The sequence below is a fragment of the Acipenser ruthenus genome, chromosome 6 (assembly GCF_902713425.1).
Source record: "Acipenser ruthenus chromosome 6, fAciRut3.2 maternal haplotype, whole genome shotgun sequence".
Classification (NCBI taxonomy): domain Eukaryota; kingdom Metazoa; phylum Chordata; class Actinopteri; order Acipenseriformes; family Acipenseridae; genus Acipenser; species Acipenser ruthenus.
Window position 1 is genome coordinate 82,447,889 of NC_081194.1, and position 26,560 is coordinate 82,474,448.

Genomic DNA, 26,560 nt, shown 5'->3' on the forward strand with positions numbered 1-26,560 from the left:
ATTATTAGTATTATTATTAATAATATTGTGTGTGTGACTGCAAAGCCGGTATTATAAAATGTAGTTGGCGTGGATGGGGTTAAATCCCCATCCTGAGTAGCTCGTGGGAATGTGGCTGGAGCCTTAATAAGGTAATTGTTTAATAGGTAATTAAGGCTCCAGCCACAGAATAAAAGACCCACTCCAGGCTCGTTGCGAGGAGAGTGTAGAGGAGTTGAGAGCGAGAGCAAATGCTACCAGTAAGCGAACGCAGGTACTCGTTTTTATAAAAAGACACTATGTAACACAATTTTTGTTCCTGGGTAGTAAGTGTTATTTCCTAATTGCTTATGCCTCAAAAGTATAGAAAATGGCTATTATTCCCCACAAACTTTGCTTTTGTGACCAGGACAGTGATATTTTGAAATGTACCTATTTCCAATGAGAAAACGGGCGAATTTGTGTCTTTTCGTTCACATAAAGTCAGAAAAAAACAACATATGAATCCAAATTAACATGTATTTATACTAAAGTAATACAAAAATGACTACAAAAGATTTAGAAGTGAGTAGTTTTTCGAGATTTACGATTATACTGTAAATCACTTTCACAAATCAGCCCCCAAATGTAGTCTCCCATCATGTTCTCGTTATACTGTCCTTGGTAGCGGCGTTCAAAGTCCAGTATATCCTGGTGGAAGCGCTCGCCTTGCTCCTCCGAGTACGCTCCCATGTTCTCCTTGAATTTATCAAGATGAGCATCAAGGATATGGACTTTGAGGAACATCCTACAGCCCATTGTGCCGTAGTTCTTCACCAGAGTCTCAACCAGCTCCACATAGTTTTTGGCCTTGTGATTGCCCAGGAAGCCCCGAACCACTGCGACAAAGCTGTTCCAAGCCGCTTTCTCCTTACTAGTGAGCTTCTTGGGGAATTCATTGCACTCCAGGATCTTCTTTATCTGTGGTCCGACGAAGACACCGGCTTTGACCTTTGCCTCAGACAGCTTAGGGAAGAAGTCTTGAAGGTACTTGAAGGCTGCCGACCCCTTATCTAGAGCTCTGACAAATTGTTTCATAAGGCCCAATTTGATGTGCAGTGGTGGCATCAGCACCTTCCGGGGGTCCACCAGTGGCTCCCACATGACGTTGTTCCTCCCCACAGAGAACTCGGTCCGCTGTGGCCAGTCCCGCCTGTGGTAGTGCGCCTTGGTGTCCCTGCTGTCCCAAAGGCAAAGATAGCAGGGAAACTTGGTAAAACCGCCTTGGAGACCCATCAGGAATGCCACCATTTTGAAGTCTCCTATGACCTCCCAGCCGTACTCATCACACTTCAAGGCGTCCAGCAAGGTCTTGATGCTGTTGTAATCCTCTTTGAGGTGCACCAAGTGAGCCAGGGGAAGAGACGGGTACTTGTTACCATTATGGAGCAGCACGGCTTTGAGGCTCCTGGATGAGCTGTCAATGAAGAGGTGCCACTCATTTTGGTTACAGGCGATTCCGATTGCCTCGAACAGACTGGTCACATTGTGGCAGAAGCAGAGCCCATCTTGACGGGTGAAGAAGCTGGAAAAAGGTTGGTGACGCTTCCTCTGATCTGCGATTTGCACACTTTCATCCATCAAGTTCCACTGCTTGAGCCTAGACGTCAAAAGCTCGGCATTGGACTTGGTGAGACCAAGATCTCTAATCAAGTTATTGAGGTCTTCCTTGCTCTCTGACTTGCTGCTCTCTTCTAAAGATGGCTGCTCTCTCTCCGGAGGAGTGGGTACAGGGAGCTCATGGCAGTGTGGCACCGGGGCGATGGATAAAGGAAGGTCCGGATACGTGATAGCAGGTGCATACTTGCCAGTCCGACGTTTGGAAGGGTCCACCATGCAGAAGTAGCAGTTGCTTGAGTGGTCAGTGGGTTCCCGCCAAATTCTTGGGATAGCTTGGGATAACTTCATGGCTGTATTTTCCCCTCTGTACCATACTACAAAAATACATTTATTTCACCCATGACTAATGTGTAAGAGATTCTCGCAACATTTTTCATATATGATATATTTTTCCAATAACATTGAAAATTGTAAAACATTTTAAAATTAAAAACTTTTACAATTTTAAAAATTTTAACAAATTTTATAACATAAAATTTCGAGCAACAATTGTCCATCTTACTTTCCAGAGTTCTTTTGCAGTGCTCGCAGGTGAAATGAGGTGCCCAGGGTTTGTCTTGATCCCCGACAGGCATGCCGAAATATGCCTTGTAGGCCTCACACATCTTAGCAGATGCTTCCACTGAGTACTTTTTCGCTCTTGTCTTGATAAATTGGCCGTAGACATAGCAAAATGCGTCTGCCAGATGCTTGCAGCCTCTTGATGCCATCTCAGAAAAATGCAGATATGTATCCACTTAGGCAGCTGGAACTAAACTGAACTGGTGGGCTTAAGGCCCCTGTATTTATACTACTATTTATATTACTGGAAAGTTCTAGAAGTTACTCCAAGTTTACTCAGCACTGAATCTATCTGGAATGTTCTGGAAAATAGGTAAATTTCAAAATATCACTGTCCTGGTCACAAAAGCAAAGTTTGTGGGGAATAATAGCCATTTTCTATACTTTTGAGGCATAAGCAATTAGGAAATAACACTTACTACCCAGGAACCAAAAAAAAAAAAAAATTTGTTACACGGTGAGATCATTTGTGAAGTGTTTATTTTGTTTTGGCCAATGTGCCCATTTCATTTGTGTGTTTTGTTTTGATTGTGTTGTACTGCTTCCTGAACAATGACGTCACCTACCACACCACTCAAGCCATCCTTTGTGACCCCTGTACACAGTGCTTCAAAGTGATTTTCTGTTTGGGGACTGGTGTATTTGTTGCTGTAAATAAGTGGTTTGTTTTCCACATTATTAGGAGGTGGTATACTTCAGTGCCAAGCTGAAGATTCTGGAGAACAGACAGCAGCGAATCGCTGAGGTTCGAGCCAGATACGACTGGCTAAAGAAGGAACTGGAGGCGACCAAACAGCACCTGATGCTTGAACCTGAGAAATGGACCAGCGAATGTAAGATTTATAGAAGTATTAAACATTGTAAGTCAGTGTCAGGTGATGGTAATATGCAAAAATCAGATATTACAGCCTATGCTAGAGAATGGGGTCTCAGGTGTCCACCCTGCAGATCAACAGGGTGTGTGACCATCATGGACACTCATACAGATCTGGCATTGATTATACACTGGAAATGAGGATCGGTGGAGATCCCATAGTGTTTGTTGCAGTGCATTGTATCCCTATCCTCGCTTATGGTAGTTCTTGTTTGTTCTCTCTTATTTTTTTATTGGAAATCTCAGTGCTATCTCAGCCAGTCTCTGCACATAGCAATACTATATAACGCATCGTGTTGCACAGTAAATATTGAAGGAGCTGTGGGCTTCAGAAGCAGTAGGGTTTTGAAAGAAAGTGCTCACTATAAAGGCCCGTGAAAGGACTCATCTGTCTTTTCTGGTAACCTGCTGTCAAGTTCAACATGTTTCCTGCCAGGATTTATGATGGAGCTGAATACAGAAATATGACAGAAAAGTAGGAGTTAACTGTTTGAACCACATTCAACACTTCAGCCTTGCAGTATAAATGTTGGACACAATAGTTTTGTTCTGTTGCTTATAATATTGTACAGGAAGTGACTTATTGCAATGATGTTAGCCTTAAATAAAAATGAAACATTTTAGAGTAGCTACTTGTAAAACTTATATCTGTATTGAATACAATAAAATAATAATTAAAAAGAGAGAATATGAATGAAAAAGAAATTGAAAAGCTGAAAGGTAATTAGACGAAAGCTAATTAGAGGAATATATTATCATATAGTTAAAATTGTAGGGGGTTAAAAAGTGGACTGGATTGGTCAGTCTAAAATGCCCTCTTTTAATGAAATCAGTCACGTTCTCGCCCCAGTCTGAATGGCTCCAGTATCATATAGGGAATAACATTATGTGGCAGTTCATCACTCATCATTCTTCACCATGCTACTCTTACCTATGCTCTAGCACTGTATCACTGTGCTCTCTACTCTTTCATTGTTTCACTGTTTCACTGTTCTCTCTACTCTTTCACTGTGTCACTGTGCTCTCTACTCTTTCACTGTTTCACTGTTCTCTCTACTCTTTCACTGTGTCACTGTGCTCTCTACTCTTTCACTGTGTCACTGTGCTCTCTACTCTTTCACTGTGTCACTGTGCTCTCTACTCTTTCACTGTTTCACTGTTCTCTCTACTCTTTCACTGTGTCACTGTGCTCTCTACTCTTTCACTGTTTCACTGTTCTCTCTACTCTTTCACTGTGTCACTGTGCTCTACTCTTTCACTGTTTCACTGTGCTCTCTACTCTTTCACTGTTCTCTCTACTCTTTCACTGTTTCACTGTGCTCGCTACTCTTTCACTGTTTCACTGTTCTCTCTACTCTTTCACTGTGTCACTGTGCTCTCTACTCTTTCACTGTGTCACTGTGCTCTCTACTCTTTCACTGTGTCACTGTGCTCTCTACTCTTTCACTGTTTCACTGTTCTCTCTACTCTTTCACTGTGTCACTGTGCTCTCTACTCTTTCACTGTTTCACTGTTCTCTCTACTCTTTCACTGTTTCACTGTTCTCTCTACTCTTTCACTGTGTCACTGTGCTCTCTACTCTTTCACTGTGTCACTGTGCTCTCTACTCTTTCACTGTTTCACTGTTCTCTCTACTCTTTCACTGTGTCACTGTGCTCTCTACTCTTTCACTGTTTCACTGTTCTCTCTACTCTTTCACTGTGTCACTGTGCTCTACTCTTTCACTGTTTCACTGTGCTCTCTACTCTTTCACTGTTCTCTCTACTCTTTCACTGTTTCACTGTGCTCGCTACTCTTTCACTGTTTCACTGTGCTCTCTACTCTTTCACTCTTTCATTGTTTCACTGTTTCACTGTTCTCTCTGCTCTTTCACTGTTATTATTATTTATTTATTTCTTAGCAGACGAGCACTGTTTCACTGTGCTCTCTACTCTTTCACTATGCTCTCTACTCTTTCATTGTTTCACTGTGCTCTCTACTCTTTCACTCTTTCATTGTTTCACTGTTCCCTCTGCTCTTTCACTCTTTCACTTTGCTCTCTGCTCTTTCATTGTTTCACTGTGCTCTCTACTCTTTCACTCTTTCATTGTTTCACTGTTCCCTCTGCTCTTTCACTCTTTCACTGTGCTCTCTGCTCTTTCACTGTGTCACTGTGCTCTCTACTCTTTCACTCTTTCACTGTTTCACTGTTCCCTCTGCTCTTTCACTCTTTCACTGTGCTCTCTGCTCTTTCACTGTTTCACTGTGCTCTCTACTCTTTCACTGTTTCACTGTGCTCTCTACTCTTTCACTGTTTCACTGTGCTCTCTACTCTTTCACTCTTTCATTGTTTCACTGTTCCCTCTGCTCTTTCACTCTTTCACTGTGCTCTCTGCTCTTTCACTGTTTCACTGTGCTCTCTGCTCTTTCACTCTTTCACTGTGCTCTCTGCTCTTTCACTGTTTCACTGTGCTCTCTACTCTTTCACTGTTTCACTGTGCTCTCTGCTCTTTCACTGTTTCACTGTGCTCTCTACTCTTTCACTGTTTCACTGTGCTCTCTACTCTTTCACTCTTTCATTGTTTCACTGTTCCCTCTGCTCTTTCACTGTTTCACTTTGCTCTCTGCTCTTTCACTGTTTCACTGTTCTCTCTGCTCTTTCACTGTGTCACTGTGCTCTCTACTCTTTCACTGTTTCACTTTGCTCTCTGCTCTTTCACTGTTTCACTGTTCTCTCTGCTCTTTCACTGTGTCACTGTGCTCTCTACTCTTTCACTGTGTCACTGTGCTCTCTACTCTTTCACTGTGTCACTGTGCTCTCTACTCATTCACTGTGTCACTGTTCCCTCTGCTCTTTCACTTTGCTCTCTGCTCTTTCACTGTGTCACTGTGCTCTCTACTCTTTCACTGTGTCACTGTGCTCTCTACTCTTTCACTGTGTCACTGTGCTCTCTACTCATTCACTGTGTCACTGTTCCCTCTGCTCTTTCACTTTGCTCTCTGCTCTTTCACTGTGTCACTGTGCTCTCTACTCTTTCACTGTGTCACTGTGCTCTCTACTCTTTCACTGTGTCACTGTGCTCTCTACTCATTCACTGTGTCACTGTGCTCTCTACTCTTTCACTCTTTCATTGTTTCACTGTTCCCTCTGCTCTTTCACTTTGCTCTCTGCTCTTTCACTGTTCTCTCTGCTCTTTCACTGTGTCACTGTGCTCTCTACTCTTTCACTGTGTCACTGTGCTCTCTACTCTTTCACTGTGTCACTGTGCTCTCTACTCTTTCACTCTTTCATTGTTTCACTGTTCCCTCTGCTCTTTCACTTTGCTCTCTGCTCTTTCACTGTTCTCTCTGCTCTTTCACTGTGTCACTGTGCTCTCTGCTCTTTCACTGTGTCACTGTGCTCTCTACTCTTTGCTAGTGCTTTGCTTGGTTCTGAAGTGAAAAGAAGCCTACATAGAGAACCTCATTTTGATTTTCCATTGTGATTGCAGTTGATCTGCAGCAGACATTCGAGGTGGATTCCCTGGAGTATCTGGAAGCCCTGGAGTGCGTTACGGAGCGTCTCGAGAGTCGTGTCAACTTCTGCAAGGAACATCTCATGATGATCACCTGCTTCGACGTCACTTCCAGGCACCGATGAGGGGAAGGACAGCAGGAACGCACAGAGCGAGTACAAAGAGTGGAATTACTGGGGCAGAAGAAAGATGTGTGTGATCTGAGGATGTAGAATCTCCTGCAAGACTGAAATCATTTTTGAGTTAATTGTAGTTGTGGATGATGGACTGCAAATAGAAGCCTCCAAACAAAGAACAAATTAAAATAAGGACTACAAGTGCCTTGCCAAGATTTCAATATCCAAACATTTACGTATTTGTGTATAGATGGTGCTAGCTTAAAGAAAAAAGAAAAAAAATATTGGCTTGTTTCACTTGGTGTTTTATCCTCCTTCTGACTTGCTGTTTCTCAGTAGTTTGTATTTGTATTGTTATATACTAGTCAGAACGCAGTATATTAGCTGTTAAGTGTCTTCTTTAGAACTTTTTAACTGTTAAAATGTAAGGCCACTCAGAGTCAATGTGCAGTTTCAGAGAGTCAATGTGCAGTTTCGGAGAGTCAATGTGCAGTTTCGGAGAGTCTCGTCCGTTGGCTGACCTGACCAGTTGCTTTTCCTGAAGCCAAGCCATCCTGACTGAACCTGACCCCCTGCTCTACAAGGGAGGCAGAATTGGGCTTGACTAGCCATAAAGGAGATAGAGGGGTGGAAAAACAAACCAAGAGAGGCATTTGACCATCTTATTTTATTGAATTGTTTTATTTTGAAATAAGTTGTACATTTGGAGGAAGAACAAATCAAACTTGAGTACAGGAGTCAGATCAAGGTCCAACACAAATCCAACAATCGCTGTACATAAATAAAAAAACAAAGATGTTTTAATGCTAAAACAATATTGGTCATGTTGAAATGGTCTGTATTGGTTCCATCAGTGGTTCCCTTTTTGAAAAGCGAATGAGAGCTTGGGAAATAGACAGATAACTTCATCACCTTGTCATTGTTTTCGGGACCCCTTTCCTCCCTTTGCAAGTAGCATGCAAAGACTGCCCCTGATTACTCTGCAGATGCAACTCTTAGTAAGAGCCTCTATTTGTGTAGGAAGTTTAGGGGTTTTAATGATCCACAGAGGTATTAATCTCCAATCACACACATATTCTCAAACAAGCCAATGTAAGTAGACACTGTATAAACTAGATACAAACTGTCAGCAGCAACAATTCACGTAAACCCTCCCTTTTATTTGCATACAGTTCATTTGAGATAATTGTGATATGTACATTTAGCTTGCTTAAATAGATGCTAATTGCACTGTGTCCTGAACATTACACAGTGCAATAGTATTCTCTCTTTCCATAGCAGCATTAGAAAATACATTGGCTTTGTGTGGTCTTACTCAGTGGTGCATATACTTTATTAATACAGTAATCCATCGCATATCCAACTACAGTGGAACCCGAGTCAGGGTGGATATATAAAAAGTCGGATGAATAAATCCTGTTTTAAATACCATTATACACAGCTGTAACAATTACTATATTCACACAATTATTGTTTTGAGATCCAGCTTTTATTAGGGAGCTCCCCTAAATCCCTTGTTTAGAAAGATACAGGGTATTGTGACAGGGTAGCTCGCTGCTGTGTGAGTGCGTGCATTCGCTGCTGAGTGACAGGCAGGAGATCGAGACGGAGGTTGAAGTTGATTCGCCCCCCTCAATTGAACAGGATTTATTTACATATCAACACACTGAACAGCTCACGTGACACTACCAGCAATGGCAGCACACAGAGCACATACAACACAGTGTATGAAAACTTTGGTGGGATCTGCAATCTCTGAACTAATCTTCTCTGTTCAATAATAAACTAAGGTTGCTGAAGAGCTTATTCACGAAGGATAAACGGTTAGGGCGGATACACGACGGATTACTGTATTTCTTAATATTTGGTGCTTGAGGCAGTTTCAGCTCTACATGTTTATATAATGCTTGTTTTCTATACTAAATGAACCCACCCGCAGCCATCCTCACCCCCATTCCCCACAGCTGAAGCTGCTGTAATAAACACACCCACCCTTATTATAGTAATGTATGAAGGATAGCATTTATTTGTAAACTCAGGAGAGTTGCTTGTATTTTATAATTTATTTACACATCACGGTTTGCAAAGTGCTCTGCATTGAAAACTGTACAGCTGCCGAGCCCATTACATATCTATAAATAAATATATATATATAAATACATTATTATTATTATTATTATCATTATTATTATTATTATTATTATTATTATTATTATTATCATCTGCCACTGAACCCTATTGCAAGATGGCTGATCAAGGCTGATCAGTACAAGCCTGGAACCTGTGAGCTGCCAGGTGACTTGTAAAACCGAATCTTACTACAAATCAACAGTTCTCTTAGCACCATATAACCATTGTTTTAGTGGCTTCAGAAAGCCTCATAGTGCAGCTCCTTCCAACAGGAGAAACAAGGGATGAATTAGCATGTACACCCCAATCAACTTGTCCCAAGCACTGCAGCAGCCAGCAGTGATGTGGTCTCTTTGGGAACAAGCCCCAAGATGTCTGTGAGCTGGTTTTCACTGCTGCCAAGTTAAACAACTTTAAACCTAAGGATATTGGAAACACAGGCTACAAAATTAATGGTTTTGATATATCAATTTTATAAATTAAATTGCCATTCTTCTCCAAATCTATACTACCTACAAAATAACGGGGTGCTTCTTCAAAGACTATCACTCCTTGATCAGCTTCAGCTTTCCAATACGGTTCATGAATGTTTCCAGTCACATGATCTTTGTACAGATATGTGTATGATAGTCCATTTGTGTAGCCTGTTCTTGTGAATAAACAGTATATTTTACACCACCTTCCATTGCGTCCCTTTGATTGTGATGCGTGCAGAGACTGGGTCAATGGGGACTTGAATTACTTGACTGGCATGATACGTTCTGGTGTGGCGGAATGAGTTAATTAAAGTCAAAAGTACCGTGGCAGGATTTGTTATTTTTGGGTGTTTTGTTGTTTCACAATAAACTTATTTTACAATATTGCGTGTGTGGGAAGTAAATTTTTTCATCTAGCCTGTGGAGCACATGCACCTTGATCAGTGTATGTATATATATATATATATATATATATATAGTACTGACAACATAGCTGCTCCAGTCTGCAGGTATTCGTTTCAAGTTGGATTCTGAGGAAACAAGATGAACCTGCGTGCAAAAAACACACAAACACACGGTCGTGTGGAACACCACAATCAGCTCTGCATGTTGTCCCTCGTTGGCTAAGTCTTTATTTTTGCATTATTTCAATACGTAATATGAAGAAATGTTTTATTGATAAAATCCAGTCAGTAAGCATTGCCATTTGAATTCTTAACTCTGGACACAGGTTTTCCACCCTTATTCCTGAGCCCTGCCAGCTAAAGCACAGGAAGATGAGCTGACAAAGCTATCAAAGGAAGTCATGAGCTGACATTCATCCAACAAGGGGCTCTGCTTCACCATGGAGGCGGAGCTATCAAAGGAAGTCATGAGCTGATATTCACTCACCGAGGGGCTCTGCTTCACCATGGAGGCGGAGCTATCAAAGGAAGTCATGAGCTGACATTCACTCACCGAGGGGCTCTGCTTCACCATGGAGGCGGAGCTATCAAAGGAAGTCATGAAGCATGTGATGCTGTGCATGTGCAGCTGGCAGTTGTGGCTGTCATGGTCCTTTCAGAGCACAAGAGAAGCCAGGTGACATTTTAATTGGAAGACATTAAAAGCGGGTCACATGTCCACAAGGCAGAAGTTTGTTTGGCATTGAACTTGAAACCAACATTGTTTGGCTTCTGACACTTCAGACCACATTACTGAAATTTAAAAAAATAAACTCTTGAGGATTGCTTTGTTGAGTCCAATTCATATGCTTCAGAAATAGCTCTGTAGAAAGTAGCCAGCCAAATCAGTAAATGCCACAAGGTTGATCTTTCCCCATTTGAGGAATGGCAGTCTGAATTTTTACTAAACATGTCTTTCTAAATGTTCTGTATTACGAGCCTTTCATTTAAAGTAATTGACAGTATTTTCATATATTGTAACCCACTGTACTTTAATGCTGTCTTTGAAAATGAATTTAAAATGGAAATAAATCCAAGTCCATTGTGCATTTAAGAACATAAGAACATAAGAAAGTTTACAAACAAGAGGAGACCATTCAGCCCATCTTGCTCGTTTGGTTGTTAGTAGCTTATTGATCCCAGAATCTCATCAAGCAGCTTCTTGAAGGATCCCAGGGTGTCAGCTTCAACAACATTACTGGGGAGTTGGTTCCAGACCCTCACAATTCTCTGTGTAAAAAAGTGCCACCTATTTTCTGTTCTGAATGCCCCTTTATCTAATCTCCATTTGTGACCCCTGTTCCTTGTTTCTTTTTTCAGGTCAAAGAAGTCCCCTGGGTCGACATTGTCCCTACCTTTTAGGATTTTGAATGTTTGAATCAGATTGCCGCATAGTCTTCTTTGTTCAAGACTGAATAGATTCAATTCTTTTAGCCTGTCTGCATACGACGTGCCTTTTAAACCCGGGATAATTCTGGTTGCTCTTCTTTGCACTCTTTCTAGAGCAGCAATATCCTTTTTGTAACAAGGTGACCAGAACTGAACACAGTATTCTAGGTGAGGTCTTACTAATGCATTGTAGAGTTTTAACATTACTTCCATTGATTTAAATTCAACACTTCTCACAATATATCCGAGCATCTTGTTGGCCTTTTTTTATAGCTTCCCCACATTGTCTAGATGAAGACATTTCTGAGTCAACATAAACTCCATCTGAATGAAGACATGCTTGTACAAGCAGCAAATTTTTGTACAAAGACACTTGTTTTTCGGTTAGATTTTGGATTGCTTAGGCTGCTTAAAAAAAAAGCAAGTTACAAGAAGTCCTGACAGAGTCTGGAAACTGATGTGATAGACAGCAGAGAACATACAGCACTTCATATACTGACACGTTGTAGGCTAATTGTACTTTGGGGAGAAATGGAAGTTAAAATATTACTTATTGGACACAATGTATTTAACAGATGATAAGTGACCAGCTCAGGTACATATTGTTGTACTGTATCTGTGTTTGGCTGTCATGATTTCACTGTTTCTTCACTTTAAATCTTGATTTTTGCTGTATCCGATACGTTGTTCCATTTGCCAGTGACCTTTCCCAAAGACTTCACCATTACACACAACAATTTTTACAATTTCCTTGCATCTCGTATCTCTATCACACTGTAAAAAAGAAAGGGATTGAAAAGCAATTTATTTTAAATGAAAGCCAGCTAGTTATAAAGCAACTGCTGCAGTGAAGTGTAGAGAAATGAAGAGCATTCAGTTGAGAGGGCTGACCCCTATAATACCTTCTGCAGCACAGGGTTTCCAAAGGCCCCTATTCTGCAGTGATTGTCCTTTCTTATTCGACAAGGCAGTTACTGTAGCAGACACGCATTCACTCCAGAATGAGCTCAGTGTGCAAGTCAAGAGATTGAGGCCAGCGAACATATTGTAGGCCGCACAGTACCTACCAGCCTTTCACAGCCATTTTAAATGAATGTTGTAATTCAACAGGAAGCTGCATTTCACCCAGGGGCTTAACATGTCTTTCAAATTTGTACTTTTTCACTAAACATGTTCACAGTGGCACCAAGAAACATATGGCCAAAACAGGCTAACTATATATATCTATATCTATCTATCTATTTATATATATATATATATATATATATATATATATATATATATATATATATATATATATATATATACATGCATTCCAGGGTTAGCATGGACCCCTCCCCCCTCTGTGTGATTTATAATGAAACTCCCCACATTGATTTAAATAGAGACCGGGCCAGAGGGGGTTGTGTTGGTGCTTATTCCAAATCATATTTCACTGGAATTCACTGGTTCTGCACCCGCTGTGCTTATCAGAGTAAAACATTCATATGCGATTCACAGAACAAAGCATTCTTGAGGGATTTGTTGTGTTAGTCCACGTTTCAGCAATTATTCCAGGACTGCAGGGTCACAAAATGTACGCAAGCTTTCAGTCCAAGCTGTGTAGTCTGGAAGGTGGGTCCGAGTAGCAGAAATAAGGAATTCTTCACTGGAATCAGACATTTGAAGGTTATGTGTTTAGTCCTGGGCTTCCTTCCTTTACACATGTGTTCAGTTTGATCATAAAGGATGATTAAACTTTCAAGCCTGCTTGTAATATATCTATAAGATCATTCAATGACTTTGTTTCATTTAATTAAAGAAGGCATGAGACAACATTGGAGAAAGACAGTTTAATAGGCTTCTCATAAGCAGAGGCATTCACAGTGACAGCAGACCAGCTATTATTTTGTGTCTATGGTTACAGCCGTGTTTCTCAACATTAGACATTACAGTTTAAGCTGGTCTTTTTGGAGACTCAGGGATTCTTTTATGTCATCCATATGTTTGCAAAACAAGACCCCTGATTTGTTGGGGACCGGTTTTTAAATGCTTGATTATAGATATGAACTGAACAGTCTTAACAAGCAAAATAATATTTGGATACACATCCTGCTTTTCACAAAAGAAACAAGAAGCAATGGATCAGAGGGCTTATTATGACTGGTTACATTATGCAAGGCCACAGATTGTTTTTATTGAAGCTGACAGCTGTTCTATGACAGCAGGTTAACCAACACCTGTCACATGCTTTAGGTATTACAATGTTGTGAAAATTATTTGTAAAACGTCTCATGTTATCTTGTAAAACTGTAAAAACATGACCAGCTTGCTCTGGCAATGCATGCTGGGAACGACAAACTCTGAAAGGGTTATTTCATTATGACAGCAGAGTTACCCAGGGAGCCACCATATGTAGCGGAGTTCTGAGAAACATAGCATTTCACGTCCTCCCCTGCTGCTACAACTGTTCAAATAACACACCTGTCATTTCTCTCTTCATTGTTAACATCCCAACAACTTTTTACACTTAGAACTATAAAGTCTGTTTCAAAGCTCTTTTCAAAATGGCTGCTCTAGTGCACTGTGGTTTGAGATCTATCCTCTAAATCACTGCAGGAAGAGCGATAAAAAAAGTGCTCTGGGTTATCTGTTCTGTGCCACATCATGGATCGTTATCGCTGTGTTACCTGTTTGACAATGTGGGCAATAATCCTGACACTATCAGTGCACTTGAGCGGCGATTTTGAAACGAGCTTTGAAACAGACTTTAAAGTTCTAAGTGTAGAAAGTTGTCAGGATGTTAAAGAAAAGGAAAATGACAGGTAAGTTGTAGCAACACGTGAGGACGCGTAACGCTACATTTTTTTGGAACCTCACTACTTACTCTTTAAAAAGCTGTACATCTTCTCTCATGTTTGGTTCATTTCAGCTTGGCATTCTCCCAGCATCTGTTTCAAGTCAAGCGTCAGGCTATGCTCTCCCCCATGGGTAACCTTCATGATTTCAAAAGCCTAGAGAAATAAAACAAGATAAACATTCAATCATTGTATTCAGACATTCATTTTAAAGCATAGTGGTTACAGTTGTTCAGTGTTCACTTCATTACTGTACAGTTCTTCCATGCTTCACTTGTTGTGTTGTAGTTCACTGTTCACTTCACTACTGTATAGTTCTTCCATGCTTCACTTGCTGTGTTGTAGTTCAGTGTTCACTTAATTACTGTACAGTTCTCCATGCTTCACTTGCTGTGTTGTAGTTCACTGTTCACTTAATTACTGTACAGTTCTTCCATGCTTCACTAGCTGTGTTCTAGTTCAGGGCTCACTTCACTACTGACTAATGAGTCTCTGCTCGCTGCCATGTGTACAAGCCCTGCGCTCCACCTTCCCAGAATCCTACTGGAAAATGACTTTGCAGTGTGAGGGGTCACCTCTAAATATGTGCATAAAACAACAAATACCCGAACCCGGGACTGACCACTGGCTGAATTCAAGAGGGATGTGAAACAGGTCAGATTGACCTCATTCAGAGCTCCTGTAGGTGTGACGTGTGAGAACAGAGGCTCACCCCACAGCCTAGAAAGGCCCATTGGAAAGCATGGGATCTCTACATATTGTACGGTAATTGCAGAAAATAAAAAAACATTGTACATTTAGAATGAATCTACAAAGCCCCAATGACACCTCCCCTTTAAGGGAAGAATTAGAAGAAGGAGAATGAAACTGAAGTCGTGGTGAAGGCACACTGGCAAAGCAATATTGGAGTAAGGATTAACTCTGTACTGAATAAGTGAGGGGACCAGTCACCCCATCATTCAGTTAAATACACTGCAGAGAAAATAAAATAAATAATAATAATGTGGCTGAATGATCATCAACAGTGCCTGTTACAAGCCTCTAGTGTGGTTGTTTCAGAGGTGGTGATTATCACTGACCTGTTTGAGTGTTTCCAGAGCTTCCCTGAGCATCCCCTGATGGCTCTGCAGTTTGCCCACTCTCATGAGCTGCACGGCTCTCACTGGGTGGAATCCTGTGTAGTACAGTCTAGTGGGAAGATAAAAGAAAGACGGGCTGGTCCCTCAGTCACACTCACATGATGGAATCTAAGCCAGTCTAACACAAGGCCCAGTCATGTGAAGTCATGTAATCTCCAGAATACCTGGCAATGGCAATGGCAATGGCAATGGCAAGAAAGGTATTTCTTCTTCTCCCTGTTCTTTTCAGATCGGTTTTAGATCTTATGTTTGCAGGGCACCAGCCTTATAGAGGTGTCCTGTTCGGGTCACTCATTGTATCCCCTCTTTCCAACTACAAACACACTTCTTACCCTACAATATAACAGGTTCATATACTTATAGTGTAAAACCTCTTACAGTTTGAGGAGCAGCAGCTCCATTCAATTCAAACTGCTGAACTTGCACAGGATGCTCTGTGTTATTATTATTATTATTATTTGTTTATTTAGCAGACGCCTTTATTCAAGGCGACTTACAGAGACTAGGGTGTGTGAACTATGCATCAGCTGCAGAGTCACTTACAACTACGTCTCACCCGAAAGACGGAGCCCAAGGAGGTTAACTGACTTGCTCAGGGTCACACAATGAGTCAGTGGCTGAGGTGGGATTTGAACCGGGGACCTCCTGGTTACAAGCCCTTTTCTTTAACCACTGGACCACACAGCCTCCTTGTAGAGGCCTGCTGTGGGAGCAGCTGTTGCTCTCTCAATAATGACTTGGCTCCATTGGGGTTTGAGCAGCTCTCTCTCTCTCTCAATAATGACTGGGCTCCATTGGGGTTTGAACAGTGCTCTCTCAATAATGACTGGGCTCCACTAGGGTTTGAGCAGTGCTCTCTCTATAATGACTGGGCTCCATTGGGGTTTGATCAGCTCTCTCTCTCAATAATGACTGGGCTCCATTGGGGTTTGATCAGCTCTCTCTCTATCAATAATGACTGGGCTCCATTGGGGTTTGATCAGCTCTCTCTCTCAATAATGACTGGGCTCCATTGGGGTTTGATCAGCTCTCTCTCTCTATCAATAATGACTGGGCTCCATTGGGTTTGAGCAGCTCTCTCTCTCTCTCTCAATAATGACTGGGCTTTTTATCCCTGGGACTTCACTTTCAGTTTATCCCCCCACCCTCGATAAAAGATTTTGAATTTACCATGATTTCTTTGGGAAATTCTAAACATATTTTAAATTATAAACGTATGCTGCATCATTTTTACGCAAACTGACTTCAAAAAAATCTAAACACATTGTATTAAAATGATTAAAAAAAAAAAAAAAAAAAGGAATGGAGTTTGGTTTCACTGGAGCCGGATCATGAGGGTTGGCTGTATAAAATGGATCAGGCTCGGATTCCAGTCACCCGTCATTGTCATCCAACAGTATTATTATTATTATTTATTTATTAGCAGATGCCCTTACAATTGTTACAAGATATCACATTATTTTTACATACAATTACCCATTAATACAGTTGGATTTTTACTGGAGCAATCTAGGTAAAGTACCTTGCTCAAGGGTACAGCAGCAGTGTCCCCACCTGGGATTGAACCCACGACCCTCCAGTCAAGAGTCCAGAGCCCTAACCACTACTCCACACTGCTGCCCAGTGCTGTATGCACCAAAGCAAGGCAAATTAACCAATGAAAATAAACTACGTCGACGTCATTCTGTTGCTGTATTTCAAACCGTTATTTTTTTATTATCACTGGCAGTGCATACTAATACTACAGAAATAAAGAAATGCAGACAGGACACTAAAAATGCATAGTAGTTTTTTTTAAACAGCTCCAGAGCCAAAGACTGGAACTTTTACCTACCGAGTCACCCACTGAGCAGAGTGGGGGAAAAGGCCAAGATTAACAACAATTAACTCCTGTACATTAAGCTGTTAAAATACGTATGCTGTATTATGTGCCATGTAATGTTATTACGCTCTGTGTAGTTATCAATGAGGTTATGTGCAACAATGCAAGTACTTTGTCTATTTTATCCCCCCCACTGGAAATTTGACAAATCACACCCTGAATGCACATGATAGCTGCTCCAGGGAAGGTCTTTAGGATCCCTTAACCACTGCTTTCCCAGTGAGAGCCCTTCTGTATTACCAGGGTTTCAATACCCCAGAGTGCTGAACAAGGCTCCTTCACATGATGGCCACCATTGGGATTTAGCCTTCTTTATGACAAGATTGTTTTCAGAACACTTGCTGATGAAAACCAGGGACTTCTTATTTCCTGCTGTGATTTCCATGAGGAAACGCACGCTCAGACCTGAGCATCATACATATCTTGAGATGAATAACATACCATTCTTTTTCTAGCAGCTGGTCAGAACGTCATTATTCCCAATGAATCATCCTTTTGTTCTAGGAGCCATCCAGCTCTCATCATCCCACCAATGTGTCACCATACCTGCATCTTTCCATTACACTACCCCAAACACACTAATCCTGCTGACAGATTAATATATACTCTGGTTGTGGTCTACATTCCTGTATTCTTATCCAAGATTCGTCTATAGGTTTCAGGTCACAGGCAGCTTAATCACAGCTTTTTAAAGTGTTTTGGGCATCTGCTGAAATATCCTGCTCACCTGGAGAAGCTGCCATAGGTATTGGGTAATATCTTCTGCCAGTCACTGGGAGGTAGTTTATTAGAAGGAATGCATTCATATGGTCCGAATGTTTCATGTTGAACTGTTTCATGTTTTTACAATCAAAAGATTTGAACTTTAACAAATACCTCTTGTAACATGCCCCCCTCCCCAGGGCTATTTCATGAAATAACAATACACTGTTGATGAATGAACTTCGACAGTAGCAATTACTGAACTGAAGAAGGCGATTTTGTGTTTTTAACAAGAAACAAGATTGTCAGGCCTGACCACAATTTCTGACACACAGTTCCACCAGTCACGGAATGTCCGAGTCCAATCAGGTCTAAGTGTCCTAGCATGAGTTCAATCATGTCTCAGACTGTCCTAGCATGAGTTCAATCAGGTCTCAGACTGTCCTATCATGAGTTCAATCAGGTCAAAGACTTTCCTATCATGAGTTCAATCAGGTCTAAGACTGTCCTAGCATGAGTTCAATCAGGTCTCAGACTGTCCTAGCATGAGTTCAATTAGGTCTCAGACTGTCCTAGCATGAGTTCAATCAGGTCTAAGTGTCCTAGCATGAGTTCAATCAGGTCTCAGACTGTCCTAGCATGAGTTCAATCAGGTCTAAGACTGTCCTAGCATGAGTTCAATCAGGTCTAAGTGTCCTAGCATGAGTTCAATCAGGTCTCAGACTGTCCTAGCATGAGTTCAATCAGGTCTCAGACTGTCCTAGCATGAGTTCAATCAAGTCTAAGTGTCCTAGCATGAGTTCAATCAGGTCTCAGACTGTCCTAGCATTATTATTATTATTATTATACATGCTAGGACACTTTGACCTGATTGAACTCATAAATGAAGACGCTGTACCAGCGATGGAAGAAGCCTTGTCTTGAAAAGGATGTGCTTGTTATTCATAAATTCAGTTTTTCTGGGGAACAGAATAAAATGAATGCATGTTTAATGAGGCGCAGCAATGAGAAAGCTGCAGTATCTTGGATTCTGACGATCACTGAAACACCTTCTGGAATGGCAGTCTTTGCTTTCTTATAGATGAGAAAGCTGCAGTATCTTGAATTCTGATGATCACTGAAACACCTTCTGGAATGGCAGCCTTTGCTTTCTTATAGATGAGAAAGCTGCAGTATCTTGAATTCTGATGATCACTGAAACACCTTCTGGAATGGCAGCCTTTTGCTTTCTTATAGATGAGAAAGCTGCAGTATCTTGAATTCTGATGATCACTGAAACACCTTCTGGAATGTCAGTCTTTGCTTTCTTATAGATGAGAAAGCTGCAGTATCTTGAATTCTGATGATCACTGAAACACCTTCTGGAATGTCAGTCTTTGCTTTCTTATAGATGAGAAAGCTGCAGTATCTTGAATTCTGATGATCACTGAAACACCTTCTGGAATGTCAGTGTTTGCTTTCTTATAGATGAGAAAGCTGCAGTATCTTGAATTCTGATGATCACTGAAACACCTTCTGGAATGTCAGTCTTTGCTTTCTTATAGATGAGAAAGCTGGTATCTTGATTTCTGACGATCACTGAAACTCCTGGAATGGCAGCCTTTGCTTTCTTATAGATAAGAAAGCTGCAGTATCTTGAATTCTGATGATCACTGAAACACCTTCTGGAATGGCAGTGTTTGCTTTCTTATGTGTGACTTCTCTTTTCTCTCTGTCTGCTGTAGAATATAGAGATAACCTTATCTTTTGCTACCAAGCTGTAAATACAGTAGAATGCTCGCTTGTTCTGGGCCACAAAAAAAAAAAAAAGAAAAGGTTTTTAGCATTATTGATATAATCCTGAAAGCATTTTGATTCAATGATTTAAAAAAAAAAACTTGAAACCCGTAGCAGTTTGAGAGTTTTTCACTGTCAAATCCCAACCACTTAGCATATTGATAAAAGGTGAATTCTGCAATGTGTTTGTATGTATACAAGGGTTGTACTTACTGTAATCACTGTTTTCTGATGCATACTGCAAAAAAATAATAATCCGACGAGGTTCCTGTTCTGCGTCTGTATTTTAAAACTGTCTTTGATTAAATCCATGGACGAGATTCCGATTCCACAATGGGACCCCAGAGGAGTGGAATCAGACAGTGCTTTCACTTTGATGCCATTGTTCTATAAGGAGTGATAGTAAAAGTACAAGATATTTACTAAAAGGAACTGAAAAGGTTGATCCAAAACAAATAACTAAATAAAGCCCTCCACAGTGATTCCCATTGCTTTGCCAAACACTCTGCCTTTGCTAACAGATAATTACCGTGACGCTATTTGCATTTGCTATGGAGAAGCAACCCTGCTTTATTTGTTTAATTTAAGAGCCTTGTTGTAATTAATGACTATTCTTTCATTATTGCTTCAGAATAATTACTAGTTTAGCAATGGATTGGGTTGGATTCTTTGATTTCCCGTTGCTGGCTCTGGGTGGCCTGTTGTCTCATGAAGATGTTTGTTGAGGGATTTCCTGCAGCAGGGGGAAGGCTGCGTTGTGCTCATGCAGAGAATGCTTGGTTACTGTTGTACAGCATCCCATTAGACCAAGCTGTTCCTCTGCTATAATCAGAAAGCATGCAAACAACCGCATAACCCACCCTGCACTGAAATCATGTGAGATTATTACTCCTTAATCCCAGCATTAGAAATGTATGGTTTATATAGAGTGTGTCTTGAAGGCTGCCAGCTCTTGCACTGACTTCAGCATGCATTTTATAATACTTTGCTTCCCTTTGTAACTTCGGTCCCACAGATAGATTTCAGTAGCCTTGTTCTCTCTTTCCAAGAATATTTCAATTATAGTTTGAATGCTTCTGCAATTCTGTACTCGTCACTGAAACTAAAGGGCTGTGTGTCAGCTTTCGGGGGATCCATTTATTGTGCTATTTCCAATTTGCTTTATTAAAATGGCAAAATACTTGTAACACAATGTGGCCAGAAGAGAAAATAGGCAACGAGGATGTGTGTAGGGAATCTTGTTACATTTTTAGAAAATCTCTTTGTAAGTTTAAAGACAGAAAGAGAAATAGACTCCTTAAACAAACAAAAACCAGTCCGGCATTCCATAGACCTCTTCAGATCCTTGGTGCTTGTAAATATATTTCATGAGCAAGTGTCTGTCTCTTGATTCAAGGTGCAAGTTTAGTGGAATGTTTGGGCTATAATAAAACAAATAGGATCAACAGTATCCACTTACCTCCTAAAGTACAGTACGGATTTATAGATATTAATAAAGTCACCAGTGTGCTAATAGGTCGGTCCAATAAAATCAGAGATTGTGAACATAAGAACATGAGAAAGTTTACAAACGAGAGGAGGCCATTCAGCCCATCTTGCTTGCTTGTTTGGTTGTTAGTAGCTTATTGATCCCAGAATCTCATCAAGCAGCTTCTTGAAGGATCCCAGGGTGTCAGCTTCAACAACATTAGTGGGGAGTTGGTTCCAGACCCTCACAATTCTTTGTGTAAAAAAGTGCCTACTATCTTCTGTACTGAACGCCCCTTTATCTAATCTCCATTTGTGACCCATGGTCCTTGTTTCTTTTTTCAGGTCAAAAAAGTCCCCTGGGTCGACATTGTCTATACCTTTTAGGGTTTTGAATGTTTGAATCAGATTGCCGCGTAGTCTTCTTTGTTCAAGACTGAATAGATTCAATTATTTTAGCCTGTCTGCATACGACATGCCTTTTAAACTCGGGATAATTCTGGTTGCTCTTCTTTGCACTCTTTGCACTCTTGGTGCCGTTTAAAGAGATTTCTTCAGATCTGAGCAGTTCTGTGCAGCTGAGCGTACTGCATGACCAGCTGCAAGACATCACAATGCAGATCAGCCAATCGTGCAGCGAGAAACCAACTGTGACTGCTAACTGAAGAGGTGATGCAAGGGTCAGGATTGACCAGTGAACAACCCTCAGCTGTTTATTTTTGTTCGCTTTTTTCTTTGAATCGTGTTGGTAGTAAGCCTGCGCAAATAATTTATGTTGTCTAGGTTTATTTATTCCGTTTGTTTTGTTGTTGTACTGTAGCTCATAAAACAGGTATATTGAGTGATAATTATTAATATTATTAGTCTACATAATTACTTTAGGTGTTTTATGAATATGTAAAAGATGACATCTTTAGTGTTCTATTGGTCAAGGTATATTAGTGGCACAGATGTTTTTTTAGTGAGTGTAAATGCAAGAACACAGGTCATTGCTGTTTACTTCAGCTGTAGAATACACTGCAGTGAGGGGTGCATCCTAGCAAGCTTCACCTCAACTGTAGAATACACTGCAGTGAGGGGTGCATCCTAGCATGCTTCACCTCAACTGTAGAATACACTGCAGTGAGGGGTGCATCCTAGCAAGCTTTACCTCAACTGTAGAATACACTGCAGTGAGGGGTGCATCCTAGCATGCTTCACCTCAACTGTAGAATACACTGCAGTGAGGGGTGCATCCTAGCAAGCTTTACCTCAACTGTAGAATACACTGCAGTGAGGGGTGCATCCTAGCAAGCTTTACCTCAGCTGTAGAATACACTTATTATTATTATTATTATTTATTTCTTAGCTGACGCCCTTATCCAGGGCGACTTACAATTGTTACAAGATATCACATTATCTTTACATACAATTACCCATTTATACAGTTGGGTTTTTTTTTTTTTTACTGGAGCAATCTAGGTAAAGTACCTTGCTCAAGGGTACAGCAGCAGTGTCCCCACCGGGATTTGAACCCACGACCCTCCGGTCAAGAGTCCAGAGCCCTAACCACTACTCCACACTACTCCACACTGCAGTGAGGGGTGCATCCTAGCAAGCCCTTTCCTTTATCAGCTCTTCTTGGAGGAGCTGGTGATTAATTTACTCGGGTGGAGGCCTAATAAAGGAGATTTGAAGAAAAAATAAAAACATAAAGCTATAAATATTTCACTTATCAATGGTCCTCCCAAAGTTTCAAAGTTTACTCTTCAGATTCCTCCCCCAGTCCGAGAGCTTTTCTTGATGAGGTGTTTTATTATTCCTCTTTCCACACAGAGACAGACAGCAGTGCAGTATCTAGGTGTGTATTTAAAGGGATAGTGTCTTGAATAGCTTTTTTTATTCAGTATATATTGTTAACATTTTTTGTTTGTTACTTGATTATTAGATTTTTTTCCCACAAATTACACTTTTCTTTAAAATAAACAACAAAAAAACCCAAAGCTGAGGACTTGGTTTTAGCACTGAAGACAAGGTGAGCCACCAACTCCCTAGAGTACCTGTTGTCTGAAGACCTCCCATCCAGATCAAGGCAAAGCCCAGCCCTGCTTATCTGACAGGAGCAGAACCCAAGACATGGCTGAAAGCCATTATGAAGTACTGTAATGGCATATGGGTTACCAATGACTAAACAAAGAAAATAAAGTCTTAGACCTGATTGAACTCATGCTAGGACAGTCTTTGACCTGATTGAACTCATGGTAGGACAGTCTTAGACCTGATCGAACTCATGCCATTATGAAGTACTGTAATGGCATATGGGTTACCAATGGCTAAACAAAGAAAATAAAGTCTTAGACCTGATTGAACTCATGCTAGGACAGTCTTTGACCTGATTGAACTCATGCTAGGACACTTTGACCTGATTGAACTCATTCATTTCAGTGATATACATGATGGAATAACACCCTCCAATTAGGCAGTGAGTATCATTTCCAGCAGTTTCACCTGATGCAACAAATATTGCACCAGACATACACACGATACTGCAACCCACCTGGTGCTATCCCAGGGTCTGGTTTTGAAGTTTGAACTTCACTGTTGAAGATATAGTGCTGCTGAACAGATCACGCTGAGAAGCACTTTGATGAATCATGGAAACACAGAGGGAGAGGCGCTTGTTCTTTAGATCCTGCTGATGTTAAATGGTTCTGAAGCAATACATTTACAGCAATGGGAGGTTTTCCCTCAGAGAGCCATTCATGAAGAGTGAGGATCTGGTCCCTGACTGTGAGAGAGCCTTTGAAGATGTTTTGTCTGTTTTTATGCTTGTGTGAAATACAGATCTATAGGAAAGCCTGGAAAGTTCCCTGCTCTATTGCTGGACTCCAAGTTTGTTTAGTGCTGTGTAGGTAACTGACTTCAGTGACAGTGTCCTAAGATGGATTCCAAAACAGCAGATGCATAGTTCTGTTGGCGCTAGCTTCTGCGTTTCGGCCAGTTCCTTCATTGGATTTAAAGGAATACAAAATAGATTGCAAAATGATATATTCATATGCAGCGCTGAATACAGAAATGTCTTTCCAATAACCTGGAAGCCAATAACCAGTGAAAAAGGGAGACTAAAATGCAATTCAGATGCATCTATCTGTCTGTCTGTCTGTCTGTCTGTCTATCGATTGATTGATAGATAGATGGATAGATAGATGCATCTGAATTGCATTTTAGTCTCTCTTTCACTGGTTATTGGCTTCCAGGTTATTGGGAACCAGGAGACTAATTTAGAGTGAAGCACTACACGAGCAGAACATATATTAAAGAAATAATCCTATTTTCAAATTCAATTTAAAGAAGTGTAGAACAATCTACCTTCTGCAGACTGCCATGCATGGAAATCAGAAACTCAAACTCCCAAACAAAGCATCACAGGGGTACAATGTAAGGGAGCGGCATGATTTGTGACCATGAAGCAGAATTGATATGTGAATAAGATCTGTGTCATTAATCTTTTACTGGATGCACCTGGTAATGGAATTGACTGAGACAGCAGTGTGCAGTAGGGTTAGGGTTCTGGACTCTTGACCAGAGTGTCGTGGGTTCAATCCCAGGTGGGGGACACTGCTGCTGTACCCTTGAGCAAGGTACTTTACCTAGATTGCTCCAGTAAAAACCCAACTGTAATTGGTAATTGTATGTAAAAATAATGTGATATCTTGTAACAATTGCAAGTCACCCTGGATAAGGGTGTCTGCTAAGAAATAAATAATAATAATAATAATAATAATAATAATAATAATAATAATAATAATAATAATAATAATAATAAATAATCGTAGAATACAGCTGTGTTCCCACTGTAAAACAGTATTTCAAAGTCTGTAGTCTGTACCATTGATATGGCCCAAGGATAAAACAATGTGGCAGTTAAAATATTGTCACTGGACAACACCAAATATTAAGACAATGGTCCCTATTCTCAAAATGTTAAGGACTGTTTTTAGGAATGTTTTGTTAAAGACAGTTCTGGTTAATTATATCAAGTCTGTAGTTTGGCTTTTTAAGACCAGGTTAGAAGTTTCTAATTTTTCAAAGCACTGCTCAATGATTAAAAAGTTCTTCTGGAAACCAAACTACATGACCATAATATGGCAGCCATTTTATCAGATGAAGATGGAGCATTTGATAATAAGTTCTAAAAAATATACATGCACTAAAACAGAGATGGTAAAATCTCCTGTAATTTATAACTTAAAAAAGTATTTACCAAAAATGTATGCTGGACCAACATCTGTATGGCATTCATCACCACAGAGTCTTGCATATTGCATTTTGCTTTGCATGACAGCCTTTTTAAAGCTATTTTAAGTATTTCTGAATTTATTGTATTTATTTATTAAACACGTATCTGCCATAAAGACTTATTGGATAAGTAGATACAGTAACTGGGGAGGTGCTATTACACCATGTAACCAGGCAGTAAAGCAGTGAAGGAAGGTCTATGGAGCTGTGTGAAATATCAGTTTCTTACAGTGTAGAAAAAACAAATGCCTATGAATGGCATTTAAATAAACAGCAACAAAAACAAAGAGCTCTCTGTAAGATTCGCTGGAAATAAAGGCATTTGGCAAGTCTGGATTTTAATAGTGTACTATAAATGTCATTTACACAGCAGTGTCAACACCAAGATGATTTAATGGTTGTACTGTAAGCTGATACAATACAACCTGAAATCAGAATGGCACCATCAACATCTGAAGCAAAAATAACCTGAAGATAATAGATATGTCTGTCAGCAAAGCTCACCTGGAGTCCTGTCCCTGGATTTGATCTGCACTCTTGCCTGCTATGTGTGCTACAGTATATACTGCACTCTGTGTTACTGCTTTAAATTTTTAGGCTTTATGTAGAAGAAATTATATTAAAATAAGTTATATTTTATTTAATCACAACATTATTTTTAGAATGCATTGCTCAAATGAAAAACAAAAAACACACAGGCAATATCAATCCCCTTTATTTAGCTAATGCAGTATAGGCCTACAATACATTGAGGCTAGAACAGCTGTAACCTGCTCTCACCTGCTCAGTGCCTGCTGCATCTTCCCCATCTGACTCGAACCCCACTCCGTCCACCACTTCAATGAACAAACATGACTCGAACCCCACTCCATCCACCACTTCAATGAACAAACATGACTCGAACCCCACTCCGTCCACCACTTCAATGAACAGATCACTGACCCCACTCCATCCGCCACTTCAATGAACAAACATGACTCGAACCCCACTCCATCCACCACTTCAATGAACAAACATGACTCGAACCCCACTCCGTCCACCACTTCAATGAACAGATCACTGACCCCACTCCATCCGCCACTTCAATGAACAGATCACAGACCCCACTGAACACACCATAGAAATGATCACACATTCTCTATTGAACCCGCAGATCAGAACTCACCTGTATGGCTGTAAAGTTCTGGTGCCATAGCGTACAGCTTCCTCCCAGCGGGAAAGATGAATGCAGGCGTCCATGGCGCAGTCAAGCATTCTGAGCAGATAGATGTTTCTGTCTGGGAGAACATCTTGATTGTTATCTATGACAGTCTGGCACATAGCCAGGACCTGGTCCCACTCTATTATTATCCAGAGTC

General features: G+C 40.6%; 2 protein-coding genes across 6 annotated transcripts in view; one reads left to right on the top strand and one right to left on the bottom strand.

Annotated features, from left to right (window-relative positions):
- LOC117411033 (kinesin-like protein KIF26B) overlaps nt 1–9,496 on the top strand; it is a 189,723-nt gene extending 180,227 nt beyond the window's left edge. For all 3 annotated transcript variants that reach the window (XM_059025914.1, XM_059025913.1, XM_059025912.1), the window contains exons 14-15: nt 2,882–3,032; nt 6,544–9,496. In XM_059025914.1, the coding sequence (XP_058881897.1) occupies nt 2,882–3,032; nt 6,544–6,692 (300 nt within the window). In that variant the 3' untranslated portion in view covers nt 6,693–9,496. The remainder of the gene's footprint in view (nt 1–2,881; nt 3,033–6,543) is intronic.
- A 3,442-nt stretch (nt 9,497–12,938) lies between these two features.
- Nucleotides 12,939–26,560, bottom strand: part of smyd3 (SET and MYND domain containing 3) — a 273,622-nt gene continuing 260,000 nt past the window's right edge. For all 3 annotated transcript variants that reach the window (XM_034017653.3, XM_034017654.3, XM_059025917.1), the window contains 3 exons: nt 26,368–26,542; nt 15,038–15,146; nt 12,939–14,114 (listed from right to left, as the gene is read on the bottom strand). In XM_034017653.3, the coding sequence (XP_033873544.1) occupies nt 14,013–14,114; nt 15,038–15,146; nt 26,368–26,542 (386 nt within the window). In that variant the 3' untranslated portion in view covers nt 12,939–14,012. The remainder of the gene's footprint in view (nt 14,115–15,037; nt 15,147–26,367; nt 26,543–26,560) is intronic.